The 19,941-nt window shown below is 31.1% G+C and overlaps 2 protein-coding genes across 2 annotated transcripts; both read right to left on the bottom strand.

Annotated features, from left to right (window-relative positions):
- Positions 1-6,788: 6,788 nt before the first annotated feature.
- Positions 6,789-8,489, bottom strand: LOC107459615 (gibberellin 3-beta-dioxygenase 1-like). Its single transcript, XM_016077855.3, has 2 exons — positions 7,921-8,489; positions 6,789-7,578 (listed from the first exon to the last, which is right to left on the bottom strand). The coding sequence occupies exons 1-2, from the start codon at positions 8,403-8,405 to the stop codon at positions 6,936-6,938; spliced, it is 1,128 nt and encodes a 375-aa protein (XP_015933341.1). The 5' UTR covers positions 8,406-8,489; the 3' UTR covers positions 6,789-6,935.
- An 8,287-nt stretch (positions 8,490-16,776) lies between these two features.
- Positions 16,777-19,856, bottom strand: LOC107459838 (katanin p60 ATPase-containing subunit A1). Its single transcript, XM_016078127.3, has 7 exons — positions 19,525-19,856; positions 18,933-19,440; positions 18,561-18,758; positions 17,996-18,240; positions 17,664-17,822; positions 17,426-17,513; positions 16,777-17,276 (listed from the first exon to the last, which is right to left on the bottom strand). The coding sequence occupies exons 1-7, from the start codon at positions 19,644-19,646 to the stop codon at positions 16,995-16,997; spliced, it is 1,602 nt and encodes a 533-aa protein (XP_015933613.1). The 5' UTR covers positions 19,647-19,856; the 3' UTR covers positions 16,777-16,994.
- Between the last annotated feature and the right edge of the window lie 85 nt (positions 19,857-19,941).

The following is a 19,941-nucleotide window of genomic DNA, read 5'->3' as shown; positions in this document are numbered from 1 at the left end:
TTTTATTTTTCATGTATTGAAAAATAAAAAAATCTTAACCGAACGTTACTACATATTCTCCACATATTTCACGCATAATTTTTTATGTACTAGATTCTCTCATTTTTTTTCTAGAAAATATATATTATCCAATGTCTTTTTAAATCCTAAGTGGCCAACATGATTTTTTATTTTTATATTCAGTGATTTCATTTGATACAATCATAATAATATGTATGTGAATTATCACTTCAATAATGGCTTATGATGTACAACTAATAATCATAAATTGTTTTCTTTGTTATCATAAATTTTTCTTTCTTTAGCTAGGACTTCAATATATATATACTCTTTTTAAATACTTTTTAACTACTCTTTAGGTATTCTAATGTATATAGTTAGAATAAATTTATTAAAATTTAGGTATTTAGTATTTTATGTAAAAATTTATATAGATAATGTTAAAAACCAAAGTGTGTAATTTCATTCTTTTAACTGTTTTTTTTTTCTTTGCAGATTTTGAATAAAGTTTTATCAGAACAGTTTACAATAAATTAAATGTTTAAGTACAAAACTAATTTAAACATAAAATAATATTTTTTTCTATACAGCAGCAATCTGCTGAACGTATCTTTTATTTTTCATGTATTGAAAAATAAAAAAATCTTAACCGAACGTTACTACATATTCTCCACATATTTCACGCATAATTTTTTATGTACTAGATTCTCTCATTTTTTTTCTAGAAAATATATATTATCCAATGTCTTTTTAAATCCTAAGTGGCCAACATGATTTTTTATTTTTATATTCAGTGATTTCATTTGATACAATCATAATAATATGTATGTGAATTATCACTTCAATAATGGCTTATGATGTACAACTAATAATCATAAATTGTTTTCTTTGTTATCATAAATTTTTCTTTCTTTAGCTAGGACTTCAATATATATATACTCTTTTTAAATACTTTTTAACTACTCTTTAGGTATTCTAATGTATATAGTTAGAATAAATTTATTAAAATTTAGGTATTTAGTATTTTATGTAAAAATTTATATAGATAATGTTAAAAATAAAAGCGTCTAATTTCATCCTTTAACTGTTTTTTATTTTTTTTACATGTTTTGAATAGAATTTTGTCAAAACAGTTTATAATAAATTAAATGTTTAAATGCAAAATTAATTTAAAGATGAAATAATGTCTTTTTTATTTAGTAGCAGTCTCCCGAACGTATTTTCTATTTTCTATGTATTGAAATACGAAAAAATCTTAAACATTATTACATATCCTCCACACATCTCAAGCATAATTTTTTATGCAACAGATTCTCTCATTTTTTTTCAAGAAAATATATGTTGTCTAATGTCTTTTTCTTAAAAAATTCTAAGTGGCCAACATGATTTTTTATTTTTATATTCAGTGATTTTATTTGATACAATCATAATAATATGCATGTTAATCATCACTTCAATAATGACTTAACATGTACAACTAATAATCATGTTTCCTTTGTTAAAGTGCAAAACTAATTTAAACAAAAAATAATGTCTTTTCTACACAGCAGCAGCCTGCTGAGCGTGTCTTTTATTTTCCATGTATTAAAAGATAAAAAAATCTTAATCAAGCATAAGTACTTACCCTCCACACATCTCACGCATAATTTTTTATACAACAGATTCTCTCATTTTTCTTTTCAAAAAAATGTATGTTATTCAATGTCTTTTTCTTAGAAAAATCCAAAGTGGCCAACATGATTTTTTATTTTTATATTCAGTGATTTTATTTGATACAATCACGATAATATGCATGTTAATTATAATTCTAAGTGGCCAACATAATTTTTTATTTTTATATTGAGTGATTTCATTTGATACAATCACAATAATATGCATGCTAATCATGACTTCAATAATAGCTTATTATGTACAACTAATAATCATGAATTGTTTTCTTTGTTATCATAAATTTTTCTTTCTTTAACTAGGACTTCAATATATATATATACTCTTTTAAAATATTTTTTAGGTACTCTTTAGGTATTCTAATGTATATAGTTTGTTAGAATAATTTTATTAAAATTTAGGTATTTAGTATTTTATGTAAAAATTTATATAGATAATGTTAAAAACAAAAGTGTGTAATTTCATCATTTTAACTGTTTTTTAATTTTTTTTTCTTTGCAGATTTTGAATAAAGTTTTATCAGAACAATTTACAATAAATTAAATGTTTAAATACAAAACTAATTTAAACATAAAATAATATTTTTTCTATACAGCAATAGTCTGCTAAACGTTGAACGTATTTTCTATTTTTCATGTATTGAAAGATAAAAAAATTTTAACCGAATATTAGTACATACTTTTCACATATCTCACACATAATTTTTTATGCACCAGATTCTCTTATTTTTTCTTTTCAAGAAAATATATGTTGTCCAATGTCTTTTTAAATCCTAAGTGGCCAACATAATTTTTTATTTTTATATTGAGTGATTTCATTTGATACAATCACAATAATATGCATGCTAATCATGACTTCAATAATAGCTTATTATGTACAACTAATAATCATGAATTGTTTTCTTTGTTATCATAAATTTTTCTTTCTTTAACTAGGACTTCAATATATATATATACTCTTTTAAAATATTTTTTAGGTACTCTTTAGGTATTCTAATGTATATAGTTTGTTAGAATAATTTTATTAAAATTTAGGTATTTAGTATTTTATGTAAAAATTTATATAGATAATGTTAATAACAAAAGGGTATAATTTCATTCTTTAACTGTCTTTTAAAATTTTTCTCTTTGCAGATTTTGAATAAAATTTTATCAAAACAGTTTATAATAAATTAAATATTTAAGCATAAAACTGATTTAAATATGAAATGCTGTCTTTTTTATACAGTAGCAGTTTGCTGAACGTGTTTTTTATTGAAAGATGAAAAAATCTTAATTGAGCATTAGTACATACCCTCTACACATGTCACGCATAATTTTTTATGTGACATAATCTCTCATTTTTCTTTTAAAAAATATATGTTGTCTAATGTCTTCTTAGAAAAATCCTAAGTAGTCAATTTGATCTTTTATTTTTATTAAGTTTTTATTAAATGTATTAACAATTAATTATGATCAAATTTTTTTTTTCTTAATATCAGCCAAATTTTTTAAATTAAAATTTTTAAATTTTAATTCTAAATTTTAAATTTTTTAAATTATTTTATAATAAAAAAATTTAGTTAATATTGTCTATCCAAAAATTGAATGACAAAAATTAAATATGGACGGAGTGTATCAATAAATACTTATTTTATTATTTGATGTTAAAATACAATTTTACAAGTTTCCAACACCCATCATTATTTATTTTGTCGATATTGAACTGAAAATTAATAACATATTAATTATTTCTGTTTATATATGGTGATGGTGAAACATAGATCAGGTTTTTCCAATTTTATTCCATAAAGAAAATGATTAAAAAGAAGTAAAAGTTTAGGACCATGGATAATGAATAATGAATAATGGTGTCACAGAGGTAGGGACATCATGCATATGCAAATTGGACAAACGATGAATAAATCAAACAAGTGAAAACTGAAAACACTGCAAAGTTGAATTGAAAATGAGTTTTGAAGGTAAAATAAGAAGAACAGCACTTAGCATTGCTCCATGATATGAACTATAAGGCTGTGATTCTGATGATGAACAAGTTGGACAGCCACCAACACGTGGTTGTTGCAGAGAGACAACACCAACTTTGTGTTCAGAACATTATTGTTTCATTCCCCAAATCATTGCTCTCAAATCGGATCAACTTACCATTCCTTTCAATTTGCTACTCATCACATACATACTTACATACATATAATTACATATCTTTTATTGTACTTCTATGATCCTTCTTTATGAAAAGAGAAACAAATACTACTAGGAGAGCCACATACTTCTCTATTTATTTTTAGAGTGAGATTATTAGAATTCAGAAACTCTAAATGAAAATAAAAAATTATGTGATTTAAATTATAGTTCGTTTACTTAGTTTTTTTATTATCTTGTAACATTTTTAATACGATTTTATGTGATTTCAATGCTAACCTTAATATCTTGGGCTTAATTGGGTCATCTATTTATTTTATACCTTTCAATTAAAGAGTACAAAACAATATTTTGTATTATTATAAAAATATAGTTTTAATATTTGTTTAGAAGTTTTAAAATTTAGTATTAAATTATAATTTAAAATTTAAAATTTAATATTAACTAAAAAATTAATTCTCTAGCCGGGTAAAAAAAACTTAAAGTCAATCAATAACTAAAACAAAAAAGTAAAAAACAATGAACACCTAATGACCCAACTCAAAGCACAAGGCAACATACATACCAACTACCAAAAAATCTCATACAACCAATACTGACACGATTCAGATTATTATAACGATAGAATCTAATGATTGGTTAGGAAATGCTCTAATTAAATGAGTTTGCAACGAGTTCATCCATTTATTATGTGAGTTCTCCTTATTATTATAAGTTTATAACTCACTACTACTACCTAATCAATAGTATGAAAGACTTCATCAACCACAATTAAGATCCCAAAAAATTGTTGAGATCTCGTCTTTTTTTCGTTATTATTGCATTAAATTTTATGGTGATCAGCACACATAAAAAAGTCCTATGGCCTAGATTTTATATTTTTTCCACATTAATACAATTAGACTATTCAGAGAGAAAAATATTTTCATAAGAAAATAATAAGTTAATGATTAAGATACGAGTGTTATATTAAATAATTTAATTAAATATATCTATTTTTTAATTATTATCTTCGTATAAAAATATTTGAATAATGTTATATGTACACTAAAATTAACTATCAAAATCAGTCATTAATATAAAATACATATTGAAAACAAATTAAATTATACATGTATTTATACATAAATATATTAGTAATTAATTTTAATATATAAATAATATTTTTATTTATATTTTAATATGTATTTTACTTTAATAATTAAATTTAGTAATTAATTTTAATATATATTTAATATAATTAATAGATAAATACTCACATGTATGATGATGTCTTTTATATTATTATGATAATTACAAATTATTAAATAATTATTTAATTAAATATGTTAAATTATTTAAAAAATTTAAATTTTCATTTTCACATAAGAATACTTTTGTGCGAGTAACTACTATATTTGCTTAGATGCAGAGATGAATAAAAATCTTAATTTGAGACGCAAAATTGCAATTTCACCAGGACACCATTCAACGAACTTTTTCCACTTCTACCCTTGGTGTTATCCTTTTCAAGTGTCAAGTTTGTCCCTCTTCAGTAACCCTAGCAAAACCTTCTCCACATATACACCTCTCTGCACAACCCAATTTCTCTAACAGCTTATAGACCAATTATATTTTATGTGAAAGTAAATAAGCAAACATAAGCAACTTGGTACGGCAAGTAACTAAGTATTTTTGTATTAATTCTGTTAAGAAGACAATGAAAAATTTAAATAATGTGAATATAAACTACAGATTTAGTTAAATACATATAAAAAATAAAAAATATTTTACAAATTACTTAAATAAAAGAATCTACTCAATTATTCTAAAAAAATAATCATCACAAATTTTAATTTATCAAAACATTTTACTCCAATATCCTCTTCTTTTTCAACCGGTTGTCAATCCCACCTTTATCAATAATCATCTCACTCTACTGTCGTTGCTTGGCTTGCCACATGCTTCCACTGGCGTCGCTCACCCATAATGAAAATAATCATCCACTTAAAAACAACCATCTAATAAATTGAGCATCCAACATATTTTAATTATATATAACTAAACATAATCTAATCAAAATAATCATTCACATAAAAAATTAAAATAACCATTTACATTACTACCAAAATAACCATCTTAAACTGTCCATCGAAGTCACTTCACTGAAATGTATGTAGTAGAAATGTAGAATCCATTGTTCATTTAATCTCTTAATTGCATGTCCTTCTCTTAATATGTGGCGACCATCAATTTGATCATCTATTTCATCAATGAATTGATTAATATAACAACAATAACAAGAAAACAAGATATTGAAAAATTAAAATATAAAAACATAGGTTTGAGATATCTATATGATTAAGTGATTATTAGCCATTTAGCTATATATACCTCTTCTGTTGGACCGATCAAACTCATGCACATTATTAGTTTACAAATAAAATTTTGGGCAGGTTTGGTATATATATTATATAATAATAATTAACCCTTTGCATCATTCATTATTCATGGCCATAGAATTTTATATAGATAAAGCTAAATATCAAGTTCCAAAGAAAATAATAATGTTATCTTGTGCGTGCTGTACTGGAAACTGAATATTCAAATAAACTCTACAATCTTGCAACGTCCCTTTCACTACAAAGACAAACGAAACACCAATGAAAGTATGAAACTTTTGTGTTTGCATATTACTTTATTGATTTGATGTATCTTATCTTCTGCATGGCCTTTTTCTATAAATTTTCTCTCTCCCATTTAGGGCCAAACATTATTATCTACAATAAGCAATCAATAATATTTTGCACAATTCTCTTATACTTGTTTAGAACTTAGAAGTGTCTCCACTCTCCAATCATCATAAAGCAAATAAATAAATAAAAATTAATAATGGACTTACATTATATTCTTCCAACACTAAATTAAAATATAACTTTTTATAATAGTTGTTATAGAAAACTATAAGATTTTCCTATCTATAATAAGTTCTTCCACCTTTTGGTTGTTTGGCCACAACATCCAAATAGTAGTTCAAGTTAAGAAGCAATATATATATATATATATATATATATCTCGGTTTTAGTGTATGCTTGGTACAAAAATAGACCATGCAAGAGGGAAGGTTCTAAAAGGTGAAAAGCTATGTTAACCCACTTGGACACTATTTTTGTGAGACTCGTTTACATCAAACAAACCGTTTTTAGGTGCACATAGTTGAAAGGAAGAGAGTGCTTTATTGAAGTGCTTTGCTTTGGTGCCAAGGTACTCATTCCAAGTCACTGCCCTATAGAGAGCAGGCCTAGTTGGGCCCACTAGCTTCGCATGTGGACATATCTCCACATTCGATGGGGGCCCATATAGGTACGCAACCGAAAACCGCTGCTTGCTCCGATTCACCAGAACCCGATGGAGCACACTCGGGTATAACCCGTTTGACAAAATGTGGAAGAGGTCGCCCACATTTACCACGAGAGCACCAGGGATCGGCGGCACCGTCACCCACCCGGTGCTCTCCCGGTGAACCTGCAACCCGCTTATGTTGTTTTGGTAAAGGATTGTGAGGAGGGTGGAATCGGTGTGCGGGGCGAGCCCCATGGCCCGATCCGGATCCGGACAAGTCGGGTAGGAGTTTAATTGCAAGGCACCGCATGTGTCTTTGAATAATGGGCCCTTGTTGGGGCTGGCCCATTTGAGTTCCTCCTTTGAAATGCCGAGAGAGTCCAACATGAGGCCCATTAACTTTCCCGCTAGCTTTTTCATGGTTTCATCATATTCCACGACAATATCACTGAAACGACAAAGAAAGCCAAGTGTTAAGAAAAAATCACAGCACTGTTGACCAATTAAAAATAGGCTTGGAAGCAAAATAACAAGCAGAAACAAGTGGCGGATTCGCTGCAATAGATCCTCATCACATGCCTAATCTTCTATAGTGTGGGTTCAATAATACTCTCATTATGATGAATTCATTATAAAAAAAAAACAAATACCAAAAATTAATTAGCATAATGTGTTTTATTTTGCATATCTTTATGTATCTATACTCTATAGTTTTAATGCATATAAATAATATGATAATTGAAAAAGCACGTGGGTGAGGATGTGTGTTTGTTGGTAATGGTAATGGTACCAGTATTTAGCGTAATCCTGGGGCCAGAGTTTTTGGAAATGTTCAAGAGGGGATCCAAGGATGGTGAAGCCCTCGGACCACATGAGCTTGGGGAAGAAGGAGGAGATGCGTGCGAGGCCATAGCCGGTCACTCCATCTGGAGAGCGAGCGGCTTTGAGCTTTTGGTGAGTCGAGAGTGAGAAGAGAGTCTGACCGACCCACTGAATGTGGTCAAGGAGGCTTAAGGGCACCCCATGATTCACGACCTGGAAAGCACCCCAGGTCCTGCATGCATGCCCTATAAGCCTGGTTGCGTTCCGGTCAGATAGGTCAATGACCGGAACGCTACCAAAATTGGAAGAAGTAGTATTGATGGCGAGTGCATGATCTCCTGGGTGTGTCCAAGCGTACGAATCCGGTAATTCTTGAAGGGACTTGAAATCAGGGTGCTTGTGGTGGTGAACCTCCACAGGGTGGGAATGGTAGGCTTCGGAGAGTGAAGGCATATTTAATTCTTAGTATTATATGTATATGTTGTTAGGGTAGGAACAAGAGACTAGAGTGTTATAAATATTATGGCAATTGATGGTTTGCTAGTACTTATTGCAATTAGAAAACATAGTACAAAAAAAAAAAGGATGATGAGGTGAGCACAACATGATTGTGCCAAGATAGCATATATAAAGATCATAGGCCACAAGGCGACAAACTTTCCCCTTACCCCAAACCAAATTATACATGTAGATTAGTAGGTATGAACAATACAATGGGAAAGGACTATCTTGTCCTCAATACATATTGCACACACTAATAGAAGAAAGTGAAATCCAATCCTCTAATCTTATACTTAAGACATGTATATTGTTATTAGATTGTACTAAATATATATACTAATGTTGTAAATAATTGAAATTCCAAGAAAAGAGTAAGGGCCCCTACGTTAACATGTGCCTTTGTCTTGTCCTCAAGTATAAAGAAATTTAAATGAAAGGCTTCCAATATGATTTATCTCATTCAATTCGCTATATGACAACACCCACAATACCCCTCTCATTTGGGTTATCGCTCTCATCCCATCCTTACCAAATGTATGCGTATATACATATATATATATATATATATAATGATAATAATTATAATAATGTATGTTTTGATTTGGCATGTCACACCATTCAAGTCGATCCCAAAACATTCGAATGCTATCACCACTTATTATGATCCACATCTTATTGGCTATTGCTACCCGCTGGCCGCTAAGGATGCACCTTTTTAGTTTCATCATTCACTTTTTCTTTCTCTGCTCTAGTTCTGCATTCTTCTTGTTCAAGAAACCTGATTTGTTGTAATCTTGACAAAATCGATATGTTAAAAGTGGAAAAAAAAAAGTAAAATTAGCCACTAATTAATCATTATATATAAAAATACTTGGATTTAATTATTTAGTTAAAAATATATATAAATCAATGTGTGTAAATATACAGAAATACATAATAGTTAATTTAATAAGTTTAAAAGAATGAATAACTTAGTTAATTATAAATATAGTAATTAGTTTTATTTATTTATGATTTAAAATATTGGTTTTCAAATGTTTCACCACATTCAAATTAGGAAGAGATACAGTATCATTGTAACATGAATCACGGAAACTGATTCAATTAACTTTCGTCTCTTCACCCTCATTCTCTTTTCAAATTACTAAAACATGATAAATCAGAAAATAGAACCATCCAATTTACAAAAAAAAAGAAACATCTTAATGCCTAACATAAGCACCATCCACGTAAAACTTTTAGATTCACTTAGAAGCATTTGGCTGATTTTTTGTTGAAACCATCTTAATTCTCTAGCATTATTGTTTCAAATATCATGTTAAAATAATTTAAAAAAATTAGTATTTTTTTATTTATTTCTGAAATGTACTTTGAAGATACTCATTAAGAAATACTATATATAGTGTATGTTGATGTCATTGATTAATTGATGATGAATAAGATGATGATTTGGAGGGATAAAGGTTGTGGCCCACCCTGTGGTTGAAAACTTGAAATTGCTCATGACATGACATGCATTCATGGGACACAGGCTCGTGTGTGTTCACAATATCACAGATCAGATATCACACATTACATTACTCTTCCTATGATGCACATGCTCTTCACGTGGCCCGGGGACCGATTTGGGTCTCCTACTCAACCCACGGGCCATGGCTTCCCCCATTGATTTGGAATTTTGGATATATAACGATATAACCTAAGGTCCACCATTTCATTTACTTCAAATTTGTTTACCATTACTAGTAACTTATTATGCTGTGTTATATATTATACTACTTCTGGTAAAATAAAAAGAAAAGTAAAGGCAAAACAGTTTTAAGTATACGAGAATTCAAATAGTAACTTATTATGGGGTCCCTTATGAATATAGAACTTCAGTCATCATGCAACGTGAGTCATTTTTTTTTTATGTATATTTAAACTTATAATGCACATGTTTAGTGCGTGAGATTCATATATAATTAAGCTAATAAGCTTGAACATTATTTAATTTCGAGGATAAAATAACATTCTTTAAGTACTAATTAAAATAAGATAGTTTTTATTTGCAGTCAAAGAACATGCATGGTTTGGTGTCTTCCTAAACTGGTAAGGCAAAAATTCTTCTGGAGTCTGTAATAATTTTGACCATACCAATTCTAATTTGAAGACTATACTCTTCTACTACTACTACTCTACCTAGGTCTCAAAGATTATTACCACATAGGCACATGCATTACTTTTCCTTATAATACTATACATACGTTCAGATATTTGCACCATCTGATACAAAGAGATATTTTGAACGGTCAAGAAAGATGATGAGTTAATTAATTAAACTATATTATTGAATTGAAATTATTCTCGTACAATGTGTACAATAATAACCATGATTTTGAGGTTGATTAAGAATTGAACTTTTGATCTTTTAAATTTAGGTCTCTAATATTATATCATGATATTATTCCTCCTAAAAATTTTAACTGATAGAAAAAGATAACACTAATAGTTATATCTCTAATACTTTATAAACTTTTATTGTACACATTGTACAAATATTTTATTGACTTCTTATATTTTTTTTTTTATTTATTGTCCTAATAATTAACTAGCTAGAATTTCATTGAATGTTGTTAATGAAAAAAATCAATAATAGCAATATTTTTTACTTATTCATTATTAATTAATACTCTGAGAATATTATAAAATAAAAAAATTTAGAAAAATAAATAAATAAATAAATTTTTAATTTTTTAATTTAAAAACAAGTCTCTAATTAATTAAAAATATAAAAAACGTTTCTAATTTTTAAAAACGAGACATCTAAATTATTCCGTCTAAAATATATAAAGATAAATTAGTCTTTTAAAATTTTTTTTTTGATATTTCGCATTTTAGAAAATAAAAGATATTTTTTATATTTTAATTAATCAACAAAAATTTTTGTCTTTAAAATAAAAAATTAAAAACTTATTTATCGTTTAATCCACTCCAATCAATTTATGTCATATATGTTAAAATTATATCGTTATAAATATCAATGTATATTATAAATTACATTCAGAGTACTTGATAATTTTTTTCAACATAAAATGGATGATATAGATCTAGTAGTTAAGATCTTAGTAAATAGTAATAGTTGTTTGATAAAACATCCTATATTATTGAGCGAATGCATGGATATTGTTTTAAAGGTTATCTGAAACGTTAATTTAGATCTGAATTTGAGGTCTAAATTTCTTTGTGTAGCAGTGTTTGATTTGATATGTTAATGTATCACCTGTCCAAATTTCTCATGAGGAGATGGGGATTAGTACCTGCAAGAGACTCTTATGCTTAAATTAGCAAGGACTTTAGACAGGTTTTTAGTAGATTAGAATGTAAATATATCTGAAGAGTATCAGTGTATTTATAGTAGAGTAGATAACCACATTTATTAGAATAGTTCTATTTTTATTGATAGATAACTGTTTCTTTTATCTTAAGAGTTTGTTAGGATCTATCTTTTAGGGAAAATAGAAATAGTTGGAGAGATTTAAAGAGACAGTTACTTACTTAGATAAGCATAAGCTGTCCCTTTTAACGTGCCTGACCTCTTTAAGGAAGTTGGGTATTCGGTAAAGACCACCCTTTTAGGCGGGCCTTTCATTTGTATTGGGCTTGACTTTTGTTTTGAGTCAGTGTATGAACAGTGTCCCTGCTTGAGTCCTGATCTTTTCATAGGTCTTACTCGAACATTTTATGACTTCTGTTTGAAGTTTGAACAGAGTTCGTTTGACTTTAAGTCTTAGCAATTTTGTTAGGTTATCAGTTTTCTTTCCTAGTTTCGACTTCAAGTAGTCGGTCTTTATTAAGTTACTTTTACAATTCATTTTTTATCCAATCTTGTTGAGGTTGTTTTGTAAGAGTTGTTTATATAACTTCTTACATTAATTTATACCTTATCACTTTATCTTGCCGACCATTCGAAGCCAGACAATGATTTTCGCGATTTGTCGAACTTAAATTAATGCGTTCTAAATAAAACGTTTCTGAAAAAAGAGATAAAATATTTTTATTAAGAAATTTCTTTACAAATCTACACACTAGGGGCTTGGTTGCCCCTAGTTTTCGTGTTGGTGCATCATTAAAAAATCTTTATAGTTGAAAAAAAGAGTACACTAATACACAAAATTTACTACTTAGATGTAGTTCTTTTTAAAGTTACAAGCGTGTCAAGACCTCGAGAGTTCACCTTTGGAGGTCGTAAAGTTCCTTCCAATTAGGGGCCATATATCCTTCTCCTAATTTATGTATTCCGATATCATTTTGGATCAGATGAAGTCGTTAATGGCGAAGCTCCCTTTGATCACCTTTTGGTTGTATCTTAGAGTCATCTTTTGTTTTGGAGCTTTTTCTCTATTCGAGTTCTTTCTCGAACTTTGGAAAGGAGGTCGAGCTCATCTTTCTGGAAACCATCTGTCTTTATTAGTGTGCAAACAACATCAAATTCATTGGCAATTATGCAATTTGTGAGCAACTAATAAAAGATGTGCCATGAGAATTTTCGGTGTTATTCACTGATTTGTTGTACTTGATTTGTGAATCCAATAAAAAAAACTAGATTCATCAATCTATCGTCTGATTGGGTAGCATTTAAATTGACTAATGCTATATTTTTTTTTGGCATAAATTGAAAAGAATGATTTCATTATGTTTGTCAATAATATTTTTCATTTTTCCTTCCATTACTAATTAATATGGGACATTTTATTTATTTATTTATTTCATAAAATCTATGTATTTAAAACATGCAATTGCTTCATTATCATGAGTGGGTATTATGATTCTTTCCGTGGTTGTAAGTCAGCACATATCTCGTTGTCCATTTTATTTCACGAGGAGATTAGCATTAGTCACGTTCCCTTTTTTTTTTTTTACGATGGTGATGAATATGCGGCTTCCCATCTACCATGGTTGGTATCTATAAGTGCATTATCCTCGTATCTATCATTTGGTATATTTAATCCCATTTAACTGTAGAAGTAAAATTATCATCCCCTATTTGATATCCTCTGTCTATTGGGAGAAATTTTTACAGAATTTTTGGTATCCATAGAAACTGTATTTCAGTCTCTTTTTAATATACTTGCATCCTATTTATGTCGGGTGGCTGTCTGACCATTTTATTGATCATCCGCCATTATCAAGGGTTGAGCTCCAGGTCCCCAACAATAGCGTCAATGTTCCGAGATTTATCTGAAGCATTGATTTGGGTCTAAACGTGAGGTCCAGATCCCTTTGTGTGGCAGCGTCCAACTTTGATATGTCGAGGTGCAGCCTGTTCGAGTTTCTCGTGAGGTGGTGGGAGGTGGTACTTGTAAGAGACTCCAATACTTAAGTTAGCAAGGGCTTTAAGATTTTTAGTAGATTAGAAAGTGAATATACATGAGGAGTGTTCAGTATATTTATAGTAGAGTAGATAATCACTTTTGTTAGAGTAGTTCTATTTTTATTGATGGATAACCATTCCCTTTATCTTGAGAATTTGTTAAGATATATCTTTTAGAGAAGATAAAAATAGTTGAAGAGATTCAGGGAAGCAGTTACTTACTTAAATAAGTATAAACTATTCCTTTTTAATGTGTTCGACCTCTTTAAAGAGAACGGATATGCGATAGAGACCATCCTTTCGGACAGACCTTTTATTTTTTTTTAGTTTGGCTTTTATTTTGGGTGAGAGTATAATACATATATATATATATATACACCATGGTGGGGTTAAATTTCCTTCTAACTAATCCAAGATTTTGATTACAATGGTTAAAAGATATACATGTCCTGACTTATAGAGAAATATCCGTACCATACTTAAAGTAATTAAGCATCCAAGAGATAGAGTTCGATGATTGATGTTGCTAACTTCCCCAACATGCACGTGCCATGGCTTAAATTATCACGGCAAAGACAAATAATTATGCATCTTTAATTATTTGATCATGTGACAATATAATAATAATAGCATACACACATAGGTTATATACAAATCGAGAAGCATCATATATGGAGAGAACCCGAAGACACAGCAATATAATGTACGCGTTTTCCTTCAATTGGACCGTCCTAATTAAACCTGTTTTTTAGTTTGTTTGTTTCTTTTTATCATAATTAAGTGAAATCAAAACTCAAATCTTCTATGACTTACTTTATTATTATGTTTAATTTTATAATATAAGGGATAAGTTATAATCTTTGTCTATTGGTCCATGTGAGTATTTCTGAAACTTTAATTTCAATGACACATGAAGAGGCACATACATATTATAGCAAACCAATAGTCTAACACCGTTACCAAATACTATGTAATACGGTAATACCTCTACAGAGCTCAGAGGGTCACTTCATATATTATACAAAGAGCATGTGTATATATAACAAATTTAACTTGATAAAAAAATCATCACGTACTCCAATGAAGTTAAGCAGTGTGATATTAAATTAATTTTTGCTTTGTTAAATTGGAGGAACTATTTTTCTCGTATAGATTTATGAGCCGAAAAACAAACATACACTAACAAAATTTAATGAAGTTTGTCACGTTATGCAGACAATGCATGCATGTATTTATGTACAAAATAACAAATAATCTCCAAATTAATCGAATAAAAAAGGAAGGAAAAACAATATAAATTATAAATTGTATAAGTTTTTGATGCACATGAAAAAAAAAAGCAAATACTTATATACAGTTGTCTTTATGTGAAGTTACTAGTTAAAAATTGTTAAATGATTTGATATGTTTAACTAATAGTAAAAATTTGGATACAATCAACTTCACGTAAAATTAATAACTAGATGAAAATTTAATCAAATTAGTCTCAACTATCAACTTCACATAGGACCGTCAAAATGAGCTAAATCCATCGGGTCAACCCGTTTATCTATTTAAATGGACAAGCTTTGTCTCTAAAATTAAGCCCGTTTAAATTTCGGGCTAAACGGGCTGAGCCCAATTAACCCGAAAAAAATGACGGGTTAAACGGGTGGTCCGTTTATTTTTTTTTTTTTGCATTTTTTCAAAAAAATACTTTTTAAGTAATATTTTTCCTGATTCGACCCAAAAATTCGACCCATGAACTAAAAAAAATATTAATTTTAAAAAGTTTTTTTTACCTAAAAGTAGTATTTTTTGTCAAATATTTTTCGAAAAATAAATTAAAAGAATAAATGGACTAACCCGTTTAACCCATCGGACTGACCATAAACAATTCGGACTAAAAAATTATGGTTCGCGAATAAAACGGGTTTAAACGGGCCAACCTATTTAACCCACGGGCTTAACGAGTCGGGCCTAAATGGGCCAGACTAGCCCGTTTGACAACCCTCACGTGAAGTTAACTGCTCTTAAATTTTCACCTAACTACATTATTATCTATTATTTCTCAACTAGCAATAACAACTTCACATGAAGACTGAACGTGAATTTCCACCAAAAAATAACTGCCATTAGCTATAGGTAAATTTTATGGTGAAAACTCAAGTGCAGTCGATTTCACGTGAAATTGATAACTGAGAGCCGTTAGATGATTTGACTAATTTGACTAATTTTTCATCTAACGACTCTTAACTATCAACTTCATGTAAAGTCGACTGTACCTGAGTTTTCACCAAATTTTATATGTCTACTTATTTATATCAGATTTATATATAAACTAAAAGTTTTAATTAATGTATGTTAAATTGTTAACGACTTAACGTAACGATCGCAAAAATTTGGCAGACATAGATCATGAAGATCATTTGTGAATAAACAATTTCGGTCCAACAAAAACAGTTTTTTTTTCGTAAGTAAACAATTTTGACTCCAATAACGAAATCAAGGAATTTTTCCTGGGTCAAAAGAATACGATGTTGGTTTCAACACATATAACTTACTTCTATAGTTCTATTTTTTTATTGTTTTTAAAACGGGCCGAAGCCCTACTTCTATAGTTCTATTGTCATCATGGGGCCGTTCTATTACTAGCCGTAGCCTGTATGTAAGGCAACTTCATGATCAATTGATCATCATTCTTTTCCAGTAAAAAAAATCATTCTTTTGAATTTTGATGACAAAAATTTGGCTAGATGTTAACCGTTTTGGATTATGATTTACGACAGCAATATGGCTATATACATGAATTAAGAACTTTAAGATCCTGAACTTTTTAGATGGTCATTGGTTACAACTTACAAGGAAAGAAAATAAAACATGGTAATATATATCCGTGTGTGTGTGTGTGTGTGTGTGTGTGTGTTTTAAATTCACAACCTAGAATGCTATGGTTCAACATGATCCTTGGCCATCAAAAGAGTTCAGATGTAGTTGTTGAAGTCAATTTCCTTTAAAAACAGTATTAGGTTACATAAAATCATTGATAACACATACAAATAAACAATTAAAGAACCCTCCAGCACCTGCAAATTACAATGAACACTCATCAGAAATCAAATAAAATATTGACAGCAGAGTAGGAGCAAATCATGCAGCCAGTGCACAATAGTGGTGGTTAATATGAAATGTCACTGTATTAGTGTTCCTTATGCTGATCCAAATTCAGTAAACCACTTCTCATGACGTTCGATGTCAGCCTGAGAAACACTTCGCTGGACTTTCTTCAAAGCTTCCTCAAAATCACACATAGCAACAGGATCCTTTGAAATCTCATCCTTGGGCATGTTCTTGATCTCATCGCGTGTTTTTCCCGCTATCTTACGCCTCATACCATTCAGGGAAGCATCACGACATACATTTGTCAAATCATCTCCACTATAGCCTTCTGTACGGCGAGCCACGTCATCTATATTGACATCAGGGGCCACCTGGTGCAAAGGCAAAACATGAAAATCTTGTATTTGTTAGATGCTCAATGTCTTTTATTTGAATTCATTGAAGAAATCAATTAAAGGCAATACATAATAATAATATCTTTAAGACAGTGTCATAGGTAAATCACAACGTCCTAACTTGCCTCCACAGTCTTCAAATTGATACGGATCAACTCTTTACGACTCTCAAAATTCGGAAGAGGAATGTATATACGCTTTTCCAGCCTTCGCCTGATTTGATTTGCATCAACATCAAATTGTATCAGTACATGCACATTAAAAGAGGTTTCTGACAGATATAACTAATTCATTGCATGCTTCTATCACTTGCAATGCAAATTAAGAAGTATAAGAAAAGGATGTAGAAAAGCAAATACAAACCTCAGTGCCTCATCTATGTCCCAAGGGAAGTTTGTGGCTGCCAAAACCATTACTATTTTACGGGTACCATCTTCATTTGTGGAACTATTGTTTACACCATCAACCTGAACTAGAAGTTCAGACTTCACCCTTCTGGATGATTCATGTTCCCCAGAAGCCCTGATGAATTGAAAGGCAACTCGATCAGAAATCAAATAATCTCAACTGATACTAACTCAGGGTGAACCCAAGGGGTAGTTGACAACCATTATCTCCCAACGTAAATAAAAGTATGGCATACATGATGCAAAACTCAACATTTTTATGTAAGGAAAAGAACATCAAAGACTTACCCCCTAGCATTGCACAGAGAATCAATTTCATCAATGAAAATTGTACTTGGTGCATATGCTCTTGCAAGATCAAACAAACACCGCACCATGCGTTCACTCTCTCCACGCCATTTAGAAGCTAAAGTTGCGGAAGAAACATTAAAGAAAGTGGTACCGCATTCAGTAGCAACTGCTTTAGCAAGAAGTGTCTTCCCAGTTCCGGGAGGACCAAACATGAGAACACCTTTCCACGGTCTCCTAATCCCCTGTAAGAATCACATATAATGAATTCCACAGAAAAGGTCTTTCCATGACAACAACAATGGGATAGAAATACAACAACATCCTGCTTAAGGCCATCGGAGCTCAGCATAACAAGAGAATTTGTGTGCATGACTACACAAGCATGAGAGAGTTCCAAGGAAAAACAAGAAACAGTAGCATGCAAGATTAATTCAAATTTCAACATATAGCAAAACAACTACCAAGGGACTAAAAAGCACCAGACATCACAACAATCATAAAGTATAACATTTATATACACATCAGAATACTAGAATAGTATGTATAGATAAACCATCAATACCTGGAAATACTCAGGCATCCATAATGGAAGGACAACAGCTTCTTCAAGAAGCCTCTTGGCTTCAGTGAGGCCTGCAACATCATCCCATCTCACTCCGGGAGACGTCTCCAACACGTCCCTTTCAAGCATCTCAGCTAAGTCCGGATCAGGACCTTCATATTGCCCCTTCTTTGTCTTCCCATCATCACCATCACCATTCTATCCATTCAAATAAAAATGTGCACTGCTTCATCAAAACACTGAACTATAATACTATATACATAATACATTATACACTAAACCAATTAACTAGTTCAACAAAGATTGCATTTCATCCAGATCAACATGTTGCATTTAATTCCAAGTTTGTAGAGGAAATTGAGCTACACTTACAACTGAATCGGATTTGCTGGATTTTCCAGAAGCAGTGCCTTTCTTGGCAGCGGTTGCGCCCCGGGCTCCGGAGTTAACCCTACCAGAAGCAGCACCACCAGCAGCCTTAGCACCGCGTGCAGCGGGCCTGGTAGGGCCGCCACGGGCCCAAGCTCCATCCTGCTGGGACTTGCGAGTAGGCCCGCGGGCAGAAACAACGGGCCTTCTCCCGCTACCAGACCTAGAATCATCTCGACTGGGCGGTCTCCACACATCGGGATCGTCCAAGGGACCACCTGGACCGCTGGATGAAGAAGTTGGATACTCATCCAACGGCTGAAAAACGAAGTTAGATTTGGTAGAGATCGGAGGTGAAGCAGGACGCCTCCTCCCATTCCCAACAGGAGTTTCCTTAAATGCCCTTCTCTCCGCATCCAGCTGCTTCACCACTTCGGTTTCCTCCGACAGAGCTTTCTTCACGTTCATCCATTTCGCTCGGATTAACGGATCCTCAACAGTGTTTAGATGCCTAAATTTCCAAAATTAAACCCGATTAGGAGAGCTAATTACTAACTAAATTAGTTGAGTGATTAACGAGGATTGTATGAATTACTTGTTGATCTGAGCAACGGCGCCGTCGAAGAAGATAATGGAAGTGTCGTAGAGTCCTTCGAGAGCGTACTCTCTTGCCAGTTTGAGGTGGTCTTGCAAGCCTGTTAACGAAGCTCCACTCATTCTTCTCTTCTTTCGAGTTTGAAGTGCAGCTGCGGGAATGGGCCTCGCGACGGTGGCGTTTAAGCGGCGGGGAAGGAATTCAGTGAAGGGGGGTGTAAAATGACCGGACAGACCCTGGGAGTTTCTGGTTTGAGATTTAGGCAAAGGTTGGTTTGGGGTTTTAGTGGGCTTTTTCGTGTTTGGAGAGAGTCGTTGGCTGCTGGTAAGTGGTGTGGTAACGGACTGGACCCGCAATAACTTTTCATCTCAAAATTTTGGATCTCTGGTTACAACTTACAACCACTCAATTATTCAT

Source organism: Arachis duranensis, chromosome 7, assembly GCF_000817695.3.
Source record: "Arachis duranensis cultivar V14167 chromosome 7, aradu.V14167.gnm2.J7QH, whole genome shotgun sequence".
NCBI classification, from domain to species: Eukaryota; Viridiplantae; Streptophyta; class Magnoliopsida; order Fabales; family Fabaceae; genus Arachis; species Arachis duranensis.
This window is presented reverse-complemented; position numbering and strand designations above follow the sequence as displayed.